This window comes from Juglans regia, chromosome 15, assembly GCF_001411555.2.
Source record: "Juglans regia cultivar Chandler chromosome 15, Walnut 2.0, whole genome shotgun sequence".
Lineage (NCBI taxonomy): Eukaryota > Viridiplantae > Streptophyta > Magnoliopsida > Fagales > Juglandaceae > Juglans > Juglans regia.
In genome coordinates this window covers 5,835,911-5,854,998 of record NC_049915.1, presented here as the reverse complement: position 1 = coordinate 5,854,998, position 19,088 = coordinate 5,835,911, and the positions used below count along the sequence as shown (strand labels likewise).

The window sequence follows — 19,088 nt, the reverse complement described above, 5'->3', positions numbered from 1 at the left end:
AAGACCACAAGCTGGGCTTAAATAGCTAAAGAAAATAAAGCAAAATTTCAAATGTGGACAAATAATAAAATATAGAATAAGATAAGTATCTAGCTAAAAATTCGGAATAAAACCGTTCTTTAAAATAAACATTATCATAAAAGAAAAATGACTTAAAACAGAAACAATAGCTTAAATGATGATTCAGAGTGAAAAGGCTTGATTTTGGGTCAAAACGAGGACCACCAGGCATAGCGTGATGACCGTAACGTTTGTGTTGAAGATAGCTTTCTCAATTGGGGTCATATGCGAGATTCTTATATATGTAGCTAAAGTTATGACCAAACTATTGACACATGTGCGATGTCACTCCCCTTTCCTCACCCAACCGAGGAATGCCAACCTTTCCTCGCCTAACCGAGGATTGAACTGAGGAATCTTCACATTTTCTTGCGGGTTTTGTTCTGATTTGCCTTCTTGCTGTAGTCTAGTGCTATTTGCGTCGAGTCTCCCAGCTTAACATCATCAGACTCAGATCCTCTACATCAAGATCTTAATATTTAATATTGTGTTTATTTAAAAAATGAAATAGAATGAGAGGTCAATTTATATTTTCCCAAAAATGCTCTTAAAGACTCAACAAGTCCTCGAGTCACATCACCTTTGTGTAAGTATGCCCAACTACATTTGAAAAAAAAAGCCCAACTACATTTGGTCACATTATTCATGTCTCCTAAGATTGTGCTCAGTAACACATAAAACTAAAAAAACACATTTCCCAATATAGTCGCTAGATACCTTTTGAAAAATGGGTGTGCATTCAAACTTCTTTGGTTACCTTTTTCACTCGCTAAACAAATCAAACCTAATCCAACTTTTGGCACAATTGGAAATTTGTAATCTCATTTTCCATATCAAGACCCCAACATCTAGAGAGAAGATATCAAGACCCCAACATCTAGAGAGAAGTTAGATTCGAGGACCCACCAACTTCTTTTTTACACATAATCAAATTTTATCATTTCTTCACGTTTCACTTAGATGGTATGATGGTCACCACAACCTTCATCTACATCACCAACAGATAAATGCATGACAATAGGTGAATGTATGATGAAATTTTCTGCACAAAAAGACTGACAAGAGTCTCTCTCTCTCTCTCCACTGCTTTCTGATCCCTTTATCCCTCTCCAAAGGTTTGCTAACATCCATAGAATCGAAAACTAAAAGTGAGAGTATTTCGGATAGAGTTCCAGATCTTAGTATCTGTCTGCAGAATAATCTTTTGAGTTATGGACAGAAACACCAGAGTGAAATTAGTAGACAAGCATCAGGAAGATAGGAAGTCAAAACAAGAAGGAAAAGAAGCCATAGCAGCAAAGCAACAGTCACCAACATCTCCTGTATCACCACCTTCAGCATCCTCCTCTCCATCCCATGAATTCTCCTTCACAATCTCTCTCCACTCTTCCTCAACACCAATCCATGATAAAACCAATTTGCCACCTTCATTTGCAGCTGATTTGTCTCCGGCAGATGACATTTTCTTCCATGGCCACCTGCTTCCTCTCCGCCTCCTCGCTCACCTCCCTGTCTCTCCTCGCTCCTCTACTAATAACTTGGACAGCTTCAGCCTCCCAATCAGAGGCTCATTGGATGAGCAAGATCCCAATAAAGACAGCAACAGCTGCAGCACCAGAAATGGGAACAGCATCACCAACAACCTTAACAGAAGCAACCACTTTAAACGTAACTTTGGGGAAACAATGGGAAGAATCAAGTCGAAGACTTTCTCGTTATTTGGGCTGGCAAGACGGCAAAGGGGGCCTGAAGTTACAGAGAGGAAAGATAAGGAGAAACACAAGAGGAAGCTGAGGTTCGATGTGAGTCATGTATTGAGGAGGTACGTGAGGATGTTCCGTCCATTAATGTTCTTCAGAAGGAGAGGAGAGAATATCCGATTACGTCGCCAACCGTATTCGTTTTCAGGTGACCTGAGCATGAGAAATAAGCAAGAGTTAGGAGGAAGAAGAGAAGAGTTTTCAGCACCAGCGTCAATGAGGACATCTCCAAAAAATAGTGGTCTTCTTGTAGCAACTGCAGCGCTTCCTTCTTCTACTAGTGACAGCACCATGGAAGAGTTGCAGGCAGCTATTCAAGCTGCGATTGCTCATTGCAAGAATTCAATTTCGAAGGAAGAGAAAATCAAAAGCTTAGATTAGATTGATATTTCAATTTCCATTCTAAGTTCGATTATTACAGGGACGTTTGTGTTTTTTTTTTCTTCCCAATCAGGGACGTTTGTGTTATATAAATAGAAGTATATATTTGAAGAGTTTGAAAAGACACTGAGTAAAGGAGATTATGCAGAAGTTTTTTAAACAGTTATCGCATGGGAGACAAGGTAAAAGTAGCGGAGATTAATGTTTTTGGTGCTTCTTGGAATTGGCCTTCGTTGAATTCTCTAGAATCGAGGGAACTCACGACAAATGCTTCCCCTGATTTCAAACCCAATACCTCTTTGGTACCAGGTTTGGTGGACAGCTACCCAGAATGGTATCTCTTCCGTTGAGAGTGCACGCAACCTGATTTGATATAGAGGCCCTCGATTTGATTGGCATCAAGCTTTAGTGGTATGCTTTTATTCTAGGAAAATGATAGGGTTAGTATCATCCTACAATCCATTTACTATTTTTTTTGTATTTATTTTTTTTTTACTTGGTTAAGGAAGTGATTATTAATAAAATTATATATATTTTTAATTTTTTCTTAACGATTAAGGATGTTAAAAAAATACTTAAAAGAAAATAATAAAAAAATAAATAAATAGGTAGTAAAAGGGTAGTAACCCTATCACTACCATGGTTTTGCCATCAGAGGGAGACTTAACTTGCAGGAGAGACTTTGTGAAGTTTATCTAATTCAGCATGTTAAATGTTTCTTTTGTGACGCAGAAGAGGAAAATCTCGAGCACTTTTTTTTTTCCTTCTTATTCCTTCTCTGTGAAAATCTGGTTTTACCTATCTGCCAAGCTTTATATCCCAAGAGTGAAAAACCGGATAGAAACAGGACAATGGCTGGCAGCTAATTTCAATGGCCAGTGTTTAAAGCACTAAACCATTAAATTCATGGTTGCTGCTGCTGCTGTCTATAATCTATTTGGATGGAAAGGAGCTCCAGACTTTCTTTAACCAGTTGAGAAAAAAGTGGAGTGAGATATATTGTTTTGGGTGAGGAATATGTCAATCGAGGGATGTGTTTGCTCTAAAAAATACATGGCTTGTGAGTTGTGACATCTTGGGGCGGATTTCCAACAATATATGCAGTACTTCTCCAGGATAATTGAAAGAATTTGTGTTGTAATATGTTTTTTGATGCTGGTTCTGATGCATTTATTGGTACCATCAGGTGTACTTCAGGGCATGGTGGACTATGCTTTGCTATTATGCATGACAGTTTTATGGGTGTGCTGCAACTTGCTGTTAAGGAGAGGTCCATCAATCCTGGGCTTTGTGGATGGCCAAACTGTATCCATTTTCTGTTTATGCTGAAGAGAACTGCATGAATGTTGATGTAAATGGGTGTCAGAATGCCTCCATGGGTCTACTGTTGATTTGATTGGCTGTAGTGTAATAAGAAGAGGTTGGGTTTATTCATGTATTTGGTAGTTGCATGGTGTATTTCTGCTATTAATACTCTGGGCCATGCACCAATGTAGTTATTCTTTTCTAATAGGAATTTGGTTGCCCAAAAAAGGGTTGCTTTCTTGTTTTCAATGCTTGCAAGGTAAACTCTATTAACTGGGTTTGATGAACCTTCAAGTTTATCTCAAACCATTTGAGGAATCAGATGCCTGCTCAACTGTTTCATGAGTCCTGAAAATCTCCATGGAGATTAAATTTTTTTATTTATATACAATAAACAACTAAGTTGTAATAAAAGCATTCTTTTGAATATTTATTTTGACAGAATCCACCAAAGTTTAAAACCCCATGTAGGAAATATAATACAGCAGACTTACATATATTTGAAGGGAGTAATTCTACATACAACCGTGAAGTGCGTAAACGCCGCGTAATCGCTTTGAAAAAGAGTGGGGTCTACTATTAAAAAATTAATTTTTTTCATATAGATCCTATATTTTATTCACTTTTTTCAAAGCAATTACGCAGTAATTGCACAATTCACGATTGCAACTTTTCTCATTTGGAAGATGTATCCAAGCATCCCAACTAGAATTAAAAAATACCTTTTTTTTTTTTCCTGGTTTGTCTGTCTGAAGAAGTATTATTGTAGTTTTACAGTACTTCTCTCATGTAGGTGTTGGGAGATTAATGGGCCATGGCAGGAGTTAGTTGATATCAATGCCAACTAATGTGTATATCTACCCACATAAACGCTTTCAGCTGTAGGCTAGGAATCAAATCATACCTAGCTTTTTAAATCCAGTAAGTGCTCTTCTTTGCCAAATACATCTTATTTTGTAATATATATTAAGAGAGACAAATTAATAGAGAAAATGATGTTCTTCATCTTAAATTTTATTTCAAATAGTTTTTCATTCAAGTAGTTAATACGGAAAGCTGATTTCAACTAGTGTGATTAGAGATGATAAATTCACAATGTGTAATGTTAGGTATAAATTTTAAATAAACAAGTCTCGCATAGATCATTTGTAAAAAAGTGGGTCCCACTAAAAAAGAAATGATTTTTTTACACTTTTTCATAGTTGAGCTTACCTTTTTACAAAAAGGCTATGTATAACTTATCTATTTAAAATTTGTACATATTATTACTCATTCACGAAAAAGAGTATCATTACTCAATCACAAAGCTAGGTTCAAAACTGTCAATAATATTAAAAGGGTGGGAGCAGTTTCATCATTGCTCACTATATTGGTAATGTAGGTTATATATGTGCTTAATGAATCCTCACATCAGTCAATATAGCAGTTATTGACCTCAAGGGAATGAATCCCCTTAAGAGAAAATAAAGGAAAAAAAATGAAAAAGAACTTAAACCTTTTCTAATCAGAAACTTTGCTTCAATGTCGTAGGTCTGGGAGTGAACTTTCTCTTCCAGGCGATTTTGTTTCTCTCTTCCAGTAGATCGGTATAACCCTCCCATCGCCCACCCTCCCCTGTCCATTGTTTTTTTTTTTTTTCGAATTTTCTTTTATTTTCCATCCATAGCACTGAGATGTGTTGATCTGCTACCTATTAGCCTCCTATGCAGCCATGCGCCCCACCACCAGATTCTCCAGCTGCCAATCTGTCGAACGACAGAAGAAACAGACCAAAAGAGTGGTGTGTAAATCTCACGCGCGGCTCACACTGCGCATGACCTACACGTCTCACATGAGTTTCACGCACTACCACACCATGGGGAGTCTGCCGCTGCCATGAGTGGCACCATCGGGGTTAGCGGCTTCGGATCTCTTAGATCTGACTTTCACCTTTTTTCCAAAAGTGGTGCATGACCTACACACTCTTCCATAGCTAGTGTCGATCATTTGCTGGCGAACCGACCCATCTTCCGGTTGCTATTTCTCTATGTTTCCGTTTTTTCTAACCAAAGATCAAGATAAAGTGATCATCATGAAAGTCTCATTCAGCCAGTCCAGACTAGCAAAATGTAGCACACAATAATCCACTATGACTTCTAGTTGTAGTTTTATAGTCTGTTTATTAGACTATATAAAAATCATTTCAAGCGGCTTTCCCTTTGTGAGAAATGGGTGGGAGTCAAATCTTTAGCCCCAGATCCCTTTGTTCTATTTTTCATGTGTTGTATGTGTTGGTTTTGGGATGCTTGTTGAGGGCTGTGATTACTGCTTAGTTTATTTATGAAATGCTTGCTTAAAAAAAAAAGATAAAATAAACCTTTTCTAATCATTATGCAGTGTAATCAGGGCTTTGAAAAGGGAAAGTGTGGACGGGATTAAAGGAAGCCGTGGGTCTCATGAATTGATGGGCTGCAGAGTGTATAAAAAGAAACAGTGTACAAGAATGACACATGATTTACATTAATTACGTAGAATCAAATGTGCATGTGATGGACACAAAGTCATGTAGTGCTATGTTTTGGATTTTGACAATGATATATATATATATATATATATATATATATCTATATATATAGATAAGAAGGGATGCCAAGATGTAATGATGGGTGCAATCGATTGAGTCTTTCTCAGGAGTCAGGACCCTTCACATAATCGTTAACATCTCTCAAGATAATGCTTTTTCTATCTCCGCTGCAACATATATAGAGCTCTATGGAAGTACTTTGAGATTGAGTATCAAACACCATTATAGTGGATTTCACATATTAACTTCGACCTAAGCATCTTTGTCTGTGAAATCTTTGTACTTCATTTATTTATCAAACCATGGGCACTCACAGCAACCACTATAAAAACAAAAAGTAATATTAGATACAGTCTTAGAGTGTGCAAATATCGTACACTCATTTAAACAAAAAGTGGAGTATATTGTTAAAAGGTTGATTTCTTTTACGTGGATGCTAAATTTATCATTTTTTTTTTAAGAAAATACGAAAGAGTTACCCATCTAATGTGTCAGACATTCACATTAATGATGCGTTTTATTTATTAGTAAACTCACTTGCAAATAAAATTTATATCTCTACTATTCCACCAGATCAAAACCCCACTCAGATTAAAGCTTTTTTTTCCCTTTGAACCACCACTCGAAATCCATGAAAGAGTATAAAGGGCACAACAACCGACCAGGTGGAAGGCACACTTGTAATTGAAGTTTATTTCAGGAGCTGCAAATACTGTATACTTATCAATGGCATTGGATTTAGCAACCAGAATTTCTCTTTCCCAACCATAGACCTTTTTCTGTGGGGCTCATTTCTTTTTTCCCCTAATCAAACATATATATCATTAACGTAAGAAAAACAAGATATATGAGAAGGAATGAGGTTCCTCAACAAATATCCCAATACAATAATCACATTGCAAAAGTAAAAAATAAATAAAATAAGAAGAATTTTGGGACCAAAAACTTGGTCACCGCCCATACCCTACAAAGATGACACTGTCTTAAATGACAGTTTTTTTACAGTTTGCATAGCTATGCGAACTGTGATGTCATCGTTGGAGGCAATGGATGTTGAAGGTGCGCTGCAGTTTGTTATCCTAAGATGTTTCTTAAAGAGACCCATATTTCCTACCTCAAGATCAACGATTAGGAAAAGCGAAAAACATAGTAGGAAGACTGGCATTGAATGACTTGGATTGTGGTTGATCGAGTTTCGCCTGTGACGGCTTGTGGAGACCATGCGCCGATGATTATGAAATGGGGTGGGTTAGATCTAAAAGATATTGAGGTGGCGAAACTACTAGTACAACACGTGTAGCCGTTAGACACATTATGGTGAGGTGGAGCATGGTAGGCACGCGGTGAACAAGCTGTGCATGAGGGTCAAGCGCGGAGATTTTTGCTGCAGTTTCGCTTCGTCCTAATAGATCGTTGGTTGGGAGGTTGTGTGGTGGGGCGCGTGTAGGCAGTTGGTCGCAGGAGTGAGGTAGGTCTGGACAAAATTGAGCTGTACATCCTGTAGGGCCCATTCAAAAGACCTTTTTCTGGTGATTAAGCTATCATGTTGTTGTTGTTGTTGTTTTTTTTTTTTTTTTTTTTTCTTTTTTTCCCCTCTTCTTTGCTATTAAACCATATATCATGTTAAACCATAGAGTGTTCCATTTTGTGTGACATGAATTATCATCTTTTAATGAAATATTAAATTAAGAAATAAAAGCTTAAAAAAACCTCACAATTAATATTAATGGATATTCTTTATTTATATCTAAATGTTGCCAAGGTCTGACCAATTCACAACACTTTGGTTTCTTATTAAGAGAACCAAGAATTGAATCCCCCCTCCCCCATGTATCAATTTTTTTTTTATTTTTTTTTAAATTTCTAAATGATGATATGTTAATAATAAGCAAAAACAATTCCTAGGGGCTGACTCAAGTGGTAAAAACCTTGGTCTTGGTGGTATGTGCTCTTTAGGTTTAAGGTTTAAATCCTCTTAGGTGCAAACAATTTCTAGGGGCCATCGAATTGGAAAACTTTTCCTTCAATTACTTAAGGTGCATTTATGAGAAATTCCTTGCTGATGGTCTGTCCACCTTTGAGATTAGTCGAGACTTTGTTCTTGGACCTCCACTGCCAATAAAAAAATAATAAGCCAAACAAAAAGGGAAACAGAGACAATAATCAAATGTTATTATCATATTCTAGGATCAGATATCAACATTTTTGTTCTCGGACTTCCAGGTAGTATTATGTTATTCATGATCCAATTATGGACAAACGAAAGTAGAAAGGAGAATGGCTATAACCTGCCTTCCTTTAATATTTATTTACAGAAATTTAAAAAATTTCAAATTAACTACTTGAGAGGCTAGTATAGACATTTGAAAAAGAAAATGATTTATACGGTTTAAGAGTGTGCAAGTTTTGCACAATCTCTTCGAAAAAAATGGACAGATTTAAAGTTTACATTAAAAAATTATTTTTTAATAATGGGTTTCATTTTTTTAAAAAAAATGAGAGTGCGCAGAGCTTGCAAATATGGGCTAATTATTGTAATAAAAATATATGGGCTATTTAGAATATAGATAACATAATAATATTGTTTTCCTATTATATGATACAATATAGTTAAAAATTGTTTACATAATTACTCTTTTTTAATAAAAGTGCATCTTTTTTTTTTTTTTTTTAAAGAACCATACTTTTCTTTTCATTATATACTCGGCTCAATACATTCTTTTTCCTTTACAATTAAATGTTCTATCTGTTGTGGTCCTTCTTCTATCCAACATATTTCCCTATCCCCCTTTACAACCAATTTTGCTAACGTATGTGCTACTTCATTCCCCTACATATGTATAAAAGCTAAAGTCCATCTTGAATTCAACTTTAATCTTGTCCTGAGATCTTGAACCACTTGACCCTTGCTCAATTCATTTGCTGCTTTAGACATTACTGCATCAATCATTTCTTTTGCATCCCCTTCAAAGATAGTCTCCCCCAATCCCAATTCCTCACAAAAATCCATTGATCTCCACAGTTGATCTCCACAGTGCATGGCGATTAGCTAAAAAAGGAGAAGTCACATACCTCATTTGGGAGCACATAGTAGCCAAAATTTCCCTTTCATGATTTCTGGCAATTATTCCTTTTCCAATCTTCTGATTCTTCATGTCCAGAGATGCATCAAAGTTGATTTTGCATTTGTTTCCTTAGGGCTTCTTCCATTTTTGCTCCCTTTTATAAGTAACATCCCTTCTTAGCTCATCATTCACCCTATTATTAGCCTCCTGAAAAGCCTTTAGGCCTGTTATTGCCCCTGCACTACCCTCCTTGGGCTTGAAAATTTATTCTCAAATATAAAAGTGTTTCTTCTCTACCATATTTTATTCATAATCACCAATACTTACTCCAACTTATCCTTCGTGAGGCATTCATACATCTCCACCCATAGTTGCTTAAAATCCCTCCCATCTACTTGCCACTTATGCACTGGAATCCCTCTTTCTACCCATACATCCCCTGTAGCTAGACAACTCCATAGTACATGGGACACAGTCTCTTTTTCACTTAACCACAACGGACACATAGGGTTCTCAACCACTCTCCTTATATACAAATTTCCCCTCGTAGGTGGATTATTGCTCACTGCTTTCCAGAGGAATTGTTTACAAACCCATGATATATCCCGTTCTCATATTTGTTACCAATGTTTCTACTCCCTTTTCTCTTCTGAAGCCTCTCCCTCTTTCTCATTCAATCTCAACATCTCACTATAATATGCACTCCTTACTGTAACTTTCCCATGTCTAGTCAAACCCCTAAAACGTTTATCCTCACCTCCCAGTTTGCTTATTGGATCAAAACTAATTACTTCTACTTCTTCCCTTTGGAAAATACTGTTAATAAGCTCAAGTTTCCATTCTCTTTTTTCTTCATCAATGAGCTCACTTACTCGAGATTCTGCATTCAACAAGCTGATAGGAGATTGCTCACAAAAAGTCACAGGAGTTGGCAACCATTTCTGACCCCATATTTTTATCTCCTTTCCATTCCCCACCCTCCACCTTATCCCCCTTGATAGAGTGTCAATAATGTAGTAAATAAGCATAAAGTTGAGGCAATTTAGAACAAAATCATGTTACATGCTGGTTTAATACATTAAAAGGAAAGTAGGAAACTTTGATGCATGACTAAAAGGAAAAGAGTTTTACACGAGGACACGGAAGAAAAAAATAATTCTTAAATTTATTCTATGTGTTCACTGAAATCTCTCTCCCTCTCTTGTTCTCTCTTTCTTTGTTTTCTTTTCCAGCCCTAGCCTCCAGCGATGAACCGCACGGAACAGGAGGGGATAACCAACTCATGGAATATTCGGGAGAGAAGTGGAGCAACGGTTCGGGAGAAAGCATGAGAAGGGGAAATATTCGTGTGAGAGGAGTCCTTGGGCAGTGCAGATTTTGGGAAAATCCTCTTGTGCTTTTGTTTTTCATTTTTCCTCTGAATCTTATTTGATGATGTTTTTTGGTTTTTCTTTCATTGTTCACCAGCACACTATGTGCAAGTAATTTCTAAAACTTAGGCTCGAGATTTCTTTGAACAGTTTGAGTTTCCTAGGGTTTGTGATTTCCATTGTGCTTAACAAGTAGTATCCAGAAAGTTTTCTTATCAGCTATTATATGATGCTATTCCAGAGCTTACTTACCTATCCTTGATCCATCGTTGATTGAAGGACACGGTGTATTCTTAGTTCTTGTGAGACTTTGGTTTTTGTTAGCACACTTAACGATAGTTTGGTATTAATTTGATGGAGGTATTTCGGAGTTTAACTTGAGCATGAATCATATGTATTAGCCAAACATTTTGTTCGTGACTGAAATAATGTTTGAAGAAAATTGAAAAATTCTAACCCTCCTTGTGAAACCAATTTGTGAGAAGGAACCCACAACCTAAGTGTTTGAAAAGTTCCCTTAGATATCGAAAAAGTTGTTTTTAGTTTTTTTTTTCCTATTGAAACTGCAAAGTTTAAGCGTTATTGAAAGAATAAGCATTCTCATTTTAAAACACCTTGGTTTAGTTCTTTGAAAATCTTTAATCCCTGTGAAATAGACCTTGGTACTCTTCCTAGAAACAACTTCATATCTTCTGCAGTTGGGAGACACTTGAATTGAAGAGACAAGTTTTTGGTACCTTTGCCGGGGATTGAAGGCAATTTACAGAACAACCATGCTGTACTGAGGATGTGTGTTTGAGTTGTGAACCTCTTCACACTCTGGTGACATATGATTCAATCCTTTGCATTATTATTATTTTTTCTCTTCTTTTGCTTGTTGTTATTCCCTAGCTTTCTTATCTGTTGCTTGTTGTTGCACACCTCTAGTGTCTGTTGCATGAGGTCAGTTGGGTATTTGTATGTCTGTTTTGAATCGAGACCACACATCTCGTTTCGTCAGAACAGAGTCTGTGATATACTCAGATTGTGAATCACTCTCATTTGAGTTATCTTCTGAAAGTCTTAGTACCATAGCTGAGGAAGATCAAGATGAGAGGAAAGTAGGCAATCACAATAGGACCCTTATAGATTACTTGCAGCCTGTTAGAACTAGTTCACCCTCATACATCATCCAACCCTTGAATGCAAACAATTTCAACTTTAAACCTGGCATGATCCATTTGATACCCCCATTTCCATGGAATGGAGTCTGAGAACCCATACTTGCATATCAAAGAATTCGAGGAAGTGCATTCCACATTCATGGATAGAACCTGCACTGAAGAGGTGATTAGACTTAAGTTATTTCCATTCTCACTAAAGGATAAAGCCAAAACTTGGTTGAACTCCTTAATGCCTAGATCCATAGGGACATGGAAGGAAATGCAAATAGAGTTTTTTAAATTTTTCTTCCCTATGCACATAACTAATGCATTAAAACGAAAAATCATGAATTTTGCACAAAAAGAAACTGAAACTTTTTACCAATGTTGGGAGAGCTTCAAGGATCTACTTAATGCTTGCCCCCACCATGGGTATAAGAACTGGAGAATCATCAATTTTTTTATGAGGGTTTACAACCTAAAATGAGGCAATTTGTGGAGACAATGTGCAATGGAGAGTTTTTTAACAAAGAACTAGTAGAGGCTTTTGAGTGCTTTGATGATCTATCTGAGAATGCTCAATCTTGGAAAACTTCAGATATATATGATAGAACTAAGCCTTTAGAAAACATCATTGGAGGGGGAAAATATAATCTGAGGGAGGTTGATGATTTGCATGCTAGGTTATCAATGATTTCTAGGAAAGTAGAAACCATAGATGTGAATAAAACAAATGCGGTTCAAGCTGTCCAAAATGTTCCAGCAAAATGTAATATTTGTGAAGATATAGGGCATCCAACTAGTGAATGCCATACAATTCCAGCATTTAAAGAAGTCCTTTTAGACCAAACTAACGATGTTAACATGGTGACTAAACTTTTTGCAGGTCCATCTTCAAACACTTACAATCCATAGTGGAGGAACCATCCAAATTTTAGCTAGAGGAATAAGCACCCAGCTCAATCCTCATCTCATGCATCTGTGCCTTACTAGTATGCATTTTTGCCCCAGTGGGGCAAGGGCCATCCCAATATCGTGCACCAGCACCTTTTGGACAGAGGAGAAACCTTGAGGAAGTTATCCATCAAATGGTAGCAAACCTCTAGCAATTCATGCAAGGGCAAGCTACCATAACTAATCAAACCTCACAAGCTATCAATGATATTAGGGGGTCATTAACAAGGCTAACAATAACTTTTAGTGTGCAGGAGAAATGGAAGTTCCCTGCACAACCACAACCAAACCCTTAAGTCCAAATTCATCAAGTAACAGAAATGGTTGAGGACTCAAGTCTGAAACAAGTGAAAGCTGTCACAACATTGAGGAGTGGTAAAACTCTGGAAAATCCCACCCTTGAACAAGATACCACTGGTAAGGTCTCTAACCCACTTTGCATAGAAGCTGAAAAGAACACTGCACTGCACCTGCACCTTTCCCTACAAGGTTGGCTTCCTTACACAAGGATAAGAACCAGGCTGAAATCCTAGAGGTTCTTAAACAAGTAAAGATTAACATACCTTTGTTGGATGCTATTCATTCCCACATATGCCAAATTTTTGAAGGACTTATGCACTATTAAAAGAAAATTAAATGTGAAAAAAAGGCCTTTTTGATTGAGCAGGTCAGTGCAATCATTCAAAACAATACCCCACCCAAGTATAAGGACCTAGGCTCACCCACTATTGCTTGCATAATTGGGAATTCAAAAATTGGCCATGCATTACTAGATTTAGGGTCTAGTGTGAATCTGTTGCCTTATTCTATGTATGAGAAGCTTGGACTAGGAGAACTGAAACCCACCTCAATCACACTGCAATTAGCTGACATATCCATAAAAATACCTAGGGGTAGTGGAAGATGTTCTAGTCCAAGTTGATAAGTTTTATTACCAAGTGGACTTTGTTGTTCTTGACATGCCACTTTCAATGAATTCTGTGTTTCAAACACCTATAATTTTGGGAATACCATTTCTTGCTACCTCAAATGCTCTAATAAATTGTAGAAGTGGTGTTCTAAAATTAAGTTTTGGAAATATGACCTTAGAACTAAATATTTTCAATTTGTGCAGGCAACCCCAAGAAGTGGAAGAAGTGCATGAAGTAAACCCGTTGGAAAGCATTTTTTCAGAAATTTTTCCACTGTCTTGCCAATCTACTGATTCATTAATTGATTTAGAGGATGACTCTGATCCAATCAATACATCTACTAAATTTTCCTCTATCTTATGTATAGGGACTCAAGCTGAATCCTAGTGGAAACTCAAGTTTGAACAACTAGCTCCAGTGACAGCAACAATAAGACAAGAGGAGCAGATCCCATCATTGGATCTCAAGCCCCTGCCAATAGAACTTAAATATGCCTTATTGGGACCAAATAGCACCTTCGCAGTGGTCATCTCATCTTGTTTAACTAATAGACAAGAGGAGAAACTATTGGAGGTCCTAAAAAAACATAAAAAGGCCATAGGCTGGACCTTGGCCGAGATTAAGGCTATTAACCCTTTAATCAGCACTCGTAAAATCTAATTGGAGGAGGATGCCAAGCCTTCTAGAGAAATACAAAGAAGGCTCAATCCTTTAATGAAAGAAGTAGTGAAGAATGAGGTCCTTAAATTGTTGGATGTGGGTATCATTTACCATATCTCTAATAGTAGGTGGGTCAGCCCCATACAAGTGGTTCCAAAAACGTCAGGGTTGACAATAATTAAAAATGAGAAAAATGAGTTAGTGCCCACACAAATGACTACAAGATGGAGAATGTGTATTGACTATAGGAAGCTTAATACTTCCACTAGAAAAGACCATTTTCCCTTACTATTTCTAGACCAAGTCTTGGAGAAGGTCGTTGGCCATGCATTCTATTGTTTCTTGGATGGATTCTCAGGCTATTATCAAATTGAAATAGCATCTGATCAAGATCAAGAAGAAACCACTTTTACCTGTCCATTTGGTACCTTTGCATTTAGAAGAATGTGTATTGACTATAGGAAGCTTAATACTTCCACTAGAAAAGACCATTTTTCCTTACTATTTCTAGACCAAGTCTTGGAGAATGTCGCTGGCCATGCATTCTATTGTTTCTTGGATGGATTCTCAGGCTATTATCAAATTGAAATAGCATCTGATCAAGATCAAGAAGAAACCACTTTTACCTGTCCATTTGGTACCTTTGCATTTAGAAGAATGCATTTTGGGTTGTGTAATGTCCCAACAACTTTTCAAAGATGCATGTTTAGTATATTAATTGATTTGATTGAGAATAGCTTAGAAATCTTTATGGATGACTTCTCTGTTTTTGGGAGCACTTTTGAGAAATGTTTGACTAACTTGCAAGCGGTTTTGGCCAGGTGTGAGGAGAAACACTTATTGCTCAATTGGGAAAAGTGACACTTTATGGCCCAGCAGGGTATAGTATTGGGGCATATAGTGTCCTCAAAGGGTATTGAAGTGGATAAATAAAAAATAGATCTGATCTCTAAACTCCCTATACCTAAAACTGTAAAGGACATTAGGTCATTCTTGGGGCATGCTGGATTTTATAGGAGGTTTATTCAAGGTTTTAGTTCAATTTCTAAACCATTATGTAAACTACTCTTCCATGAGACTGTTTTTGATTGGACCACAGAACACCAAAGTGCATTTGATAAACTCAAAAACTTGCTCATCATAGCCCCAATCATGCAGCTCCTGACTGGTCTCTTCCCTTTGAAATAATGTGTGATGTGAGTGATTTTGCCATAGGTGCTGTGCTAGGCCAATGTAGGAACAAGCTTCCCTATGCCATTTATTATGCTAGCAAAACCTTGAATGGAGCACAAAAAATTACTCCACCGCAGAAAAAGAGCTGCTTGCAGTTGTTTTTGCTTTGGACAAATTTAGAGCTTACGTCATTGGATCATCTGTGATCATTTTCACTGACTATGTAGCTTTAAAATATTTGGTAGCAAAAAAAGATGCTAAACCAAGACTAATAAGATGGGTGTTGCTCCTGCAGGAATTTAACATCACAATCAAGGACAAAAAAAGGGTAGAAAATTGGGGTGAAAACTGATGTTGTCAGTGCGATTTTTGGGCAAAACTGACACCGACCGACGTCTGAAAAACTGGGGCAGCAACCAACCGTAAGCGGTCGATGGGGAGGAGGAAACCGATTGAGGCAGTTGTCTGGCGATTCTTGGTCGGCGTCGGTTCCCCTATCGACGAGATTCTACTGAGAGAGAGAGAGAGTTGCATAGGAGAGAGAGAGAGTTAGAGAGTTGCAGAGGAGAGAGAGAGAGAGTTGCAGAAGAGAATAGAGATCGGGAATGGAAGAAGGTTGGGGAAGAAGAAGACCCCATACCGAAACGACGCCGTTCCATATAAGTTTAAGTGGAACGACGTCGTTTCTATTATCTAATCATATACATATAGGTATAGAACGATGCCGTTCCATTTAAACTTAAGTAGAACGACGTCGTTTTGATTAGTGTATATTAAAAAAAAAAGTTTTATGATATCAGTTGGTTTAGCGGTCCGGCCTAGCCTCAAACCAGGACCGAACTGCTGAACGTCGGTTTCTGTAATATTCCACCGCACGCCGGCCGGTTCTCCATCGGTTTCGGCCAGTTCCTGACGCAGCTGATCGATTCGCATCGGCGGCGGCCAGTTGCGTCGGTTTCTATACAGCCCTAGTAGAAAATGTGGTGGCTGAACACTTGTCTAGATTAACCTTCATAGAAGCTGAACCTATCCTACCAATCTTTGAATTTTTTCCTGATGAACACATATTAGCAGTTGAAATTATTCCTTGGTATGCTGACATTGTAAATTTTTTGGTGATAGGGAAAACACCCCCAAAATGGATTGTGCAAAACTTAAAGAGATTTATGGCAGAGGTTAAGTATTTTTTTTATGATGACCCTTACTTATTTAAGTATTGTTCAGATAAAATAATTCGTAACTGTGTCCCAAACGTTGATATACCATCTGTTCTTAATGCTTGCCGCACTAACGCTTGTGGGGGGCACTTTTCTGTAAAGAGAACGGTTGCCAAAATCTTACAATCTAGATTGTATTGGCCCCAGATGTTTAAAGATGCCTTTGAATTTTGTAAGAGGTGTGAACCATGCCAAAAGTTAGAAGGGATAACTAGGAAAAACATGATGCCCCTGCAACCAGTTTTAGTGTTCGAAATTTTTGACTGTTGGAGAATCGATTTTATGGGACCCTTTCCCCTTCTTTTGGGCATTTTTATATTTTGTTGGCAGTGGACTATGTGTCAAAATGGGTAGAGGCCATACTATGCAAAAAGAATGATCACCAAGTGGTGCTTAAGTTCATAAAGGATAACATTGTGTCTAGATTTGGCATGCTTAGAGCTATAATTAGTTCATAAGCAATCATAATGTTATTCGTGATAAGCCTTGCTAGGATGAAGGCACTCTAATTAGCAGCAATGATCTCATTTAGCACTCCGTTCATCCCATTTGCTAGCACTTTAGAAATAAGCTTATTGATAACATTACATAAGCTGACTGGGCGATAATCCTTCACATAAGTTGGTTCCTTGACCTTTGGGATTAAGGCTAAATGCGTATGATTAATACTTCCCTGTATCTTCCCTTCTTTTAGAAACTCAATAATCGCCTTGCATGTCTCCTTGCCTATAGTCTCCCAATGATTTTTATATAAACCAGCCCCAAACCCGTATGGACCAGGTGATTTGAGTGCTAACATTTGCTTCAGTCCCCTTTCCACCTCCTACACCTTGAAATCCTTCTCTAGCATACCCCTAATTTCATCAGAAATTTTCATCTCCACAGACTCAAGGCATTCTTCTAGTTGATCTGTCGTTGGCTTTGAGAAAGTATAAACTTCTACAAAATACTTTCTAAAAGTGATTGCAGTCTATTCTTTCTTAGTTACTACCCTTCCACTTGGGTCTTGGATCCTCACAATTGCATTCTTCCTCATTCTTTGGTTAGCACATGTATGATAAAATTTTGTGTTCTTGTCCCCTTTTTTAAGCTAGTGTTTTTTTGCCCTCTGCTTCCATTTCAACTTCTTTTGATCTGGGAGCACTTCAATTTCCTTCCGCCTTCTTTTGATTTCTAGCATCTGCCCAGGTCCTTCTTTTTCTTGAAGAATTTTTATTTCTTCTGTTTTATCTCTTATAACCTTATCTTTCTCCTTCCTTAGGTCCCTATTCCACTCACTGAGTGCACATCTACACAAAGATAATAGAATCTGAAGCCTTTTCATCAAATTCTTTTCATCATTTCCCTTGCACCATTCCTTCTTTATTACCTCCTTGCACCCCTCTTCCATTTCCCAACTCAACTCATATTTGAAGCTATTTTCTCTACAACCCCCTAGCTTCTGTCTGCTCCTCCTACAATTCAGAAATAAAGGATTGTGATCAGAACACATGGTCACCAAAACTTCATTTTTTACCTCAGGAAATATACTGAAATATACTCATTAAGGCTTGATTTGCAACAACATGATCAAGCCTTTCTCTTATAAAAGTATTATCCTCGTGCCCATTGCACCAGGTGAATTTATTTCCCATCCACCCTAAATCAGATAAATTTCCCCTCTCCAACTCCCTTTTAAATTGGTCCATCTGTTCCTCACCCCTCTGTCTTCCACCTTACTTTTCTCCTTGACATACAATCTCATTGAAGTGCCCCAATACACACCAACTCGTACCCATTCTCAGGTTTAAAGGAAGCCAACAAATCCCACGATTCTTTTCTTTTACTTGGATTTGGGTGTCCAATAAACCCTGTTAACAGCCATTTTGAGTCATCTCTTCCCTCTACCCACAAACATTTATATGCCTTTGTGAGTAATTGATTACCTCAACATTCTTTTCTTTTGTCCACATCAAAATCAGACCACCACTTAACCCTACTGGATCCACCACTAAACACCCCTCAAACCCCAATCTCCTCCTCAGGAAACTAGCCTTACTTTCCTTAATTTTTGTCTCCATTAGAAACAATACATCGAGCAACTCCTCCTTCACCATCAAGCAAAGGGCCAGAATTGTCCGGAGGTTCCCAAACCCCTGATAGTTTCAACTTAATATTTTCATGACTCCTGGTGGGGTTGCTTAACAGCCACCGCCAATCCCATCTCAAAATTTTCAACATTCTCTCCCTCCCCTTGTTTTACCTTCATCAAACCATCACTCTTTTCTTTTCCCACCACCCCTTCAATCCCCCCCCCCCTTTGAAACAAATCCCTCTATCTTCTTTTCCCCCTCTCCTTTCTCTCTAGCCATGCGCTTTCATCTCCCCTTAGATTCGTTGTTACTTTCTTTCCTTTGGCCATTCACCTTTTGAGACCACCTCTCTCATTTTTTCCTTCTCTTTTCTCTTGAATAATTTTTTCTTCCTCTCTAGGCCCTCCTTCGTACTTCCCCCTGATCCTTCTTCTCCACCTTTCACTATCTCCACC

At 37.7% G+C, this 19,088-nt stretch overlaps 1 protein-coding gene and 1 non-coding gene across 3 annotated transcripts; one reads left to right on the top strand and one right to left on the bottom strand.

Moving 5' to 3' along the window:
- The first annotated feature begins 951 nt into the window (after positions 1–951).
- On the top strand, positions 952–3,676 carry LOC108992305 (BRI1 kinase inhibitor 1-like). Of its 2 annotated transcripts, none has more exons than XM_035685746.1 (2): positions 952–2,612; positions 3,388–3,676. In XM_035685746.1, exon 1 carries the CDS (start codon positions 1,272–1,274, stop codon positions 2,199–2,201), a length of 930 nt encoding a protein of 309 aa, XP_035541639.1. In that variant the 5' UTR covers positions 952–1,271; the 3' UTR covers positions 2,202–2,612; positions 3,388–3,676. The 2 variants fall into 2 exon arrangements, with proteins under 2 accessions (XP_035541639.1, XP_035541640.1); XM_035685747.1 differs by having other exon boundaries at positions 952–2,641.
- Positions 3,677–11,973: 8,297 nt separating this feature from the next.
- Positions 11,974–12,081, bottom strand: LOC118344759. Its single transcript, XR_004798511.1, has one exon. It is a non-coding gene; the product is annotated as a small nucleolar RNA R71 (small nucleolar RNA).
- Positions 12,082–19,088: the final 7,007 nt, after the last annotated feature.

What these genes read in the sequence shown, in the direction of transcription:
- LOC108992305 (XM_035685746.1), top strand. Translation starts at nt 1,272, where the DNA reads ATGGACAGAAACACCAGAGTGAAATTAGTAGACAAGCATCAGGAAGAT.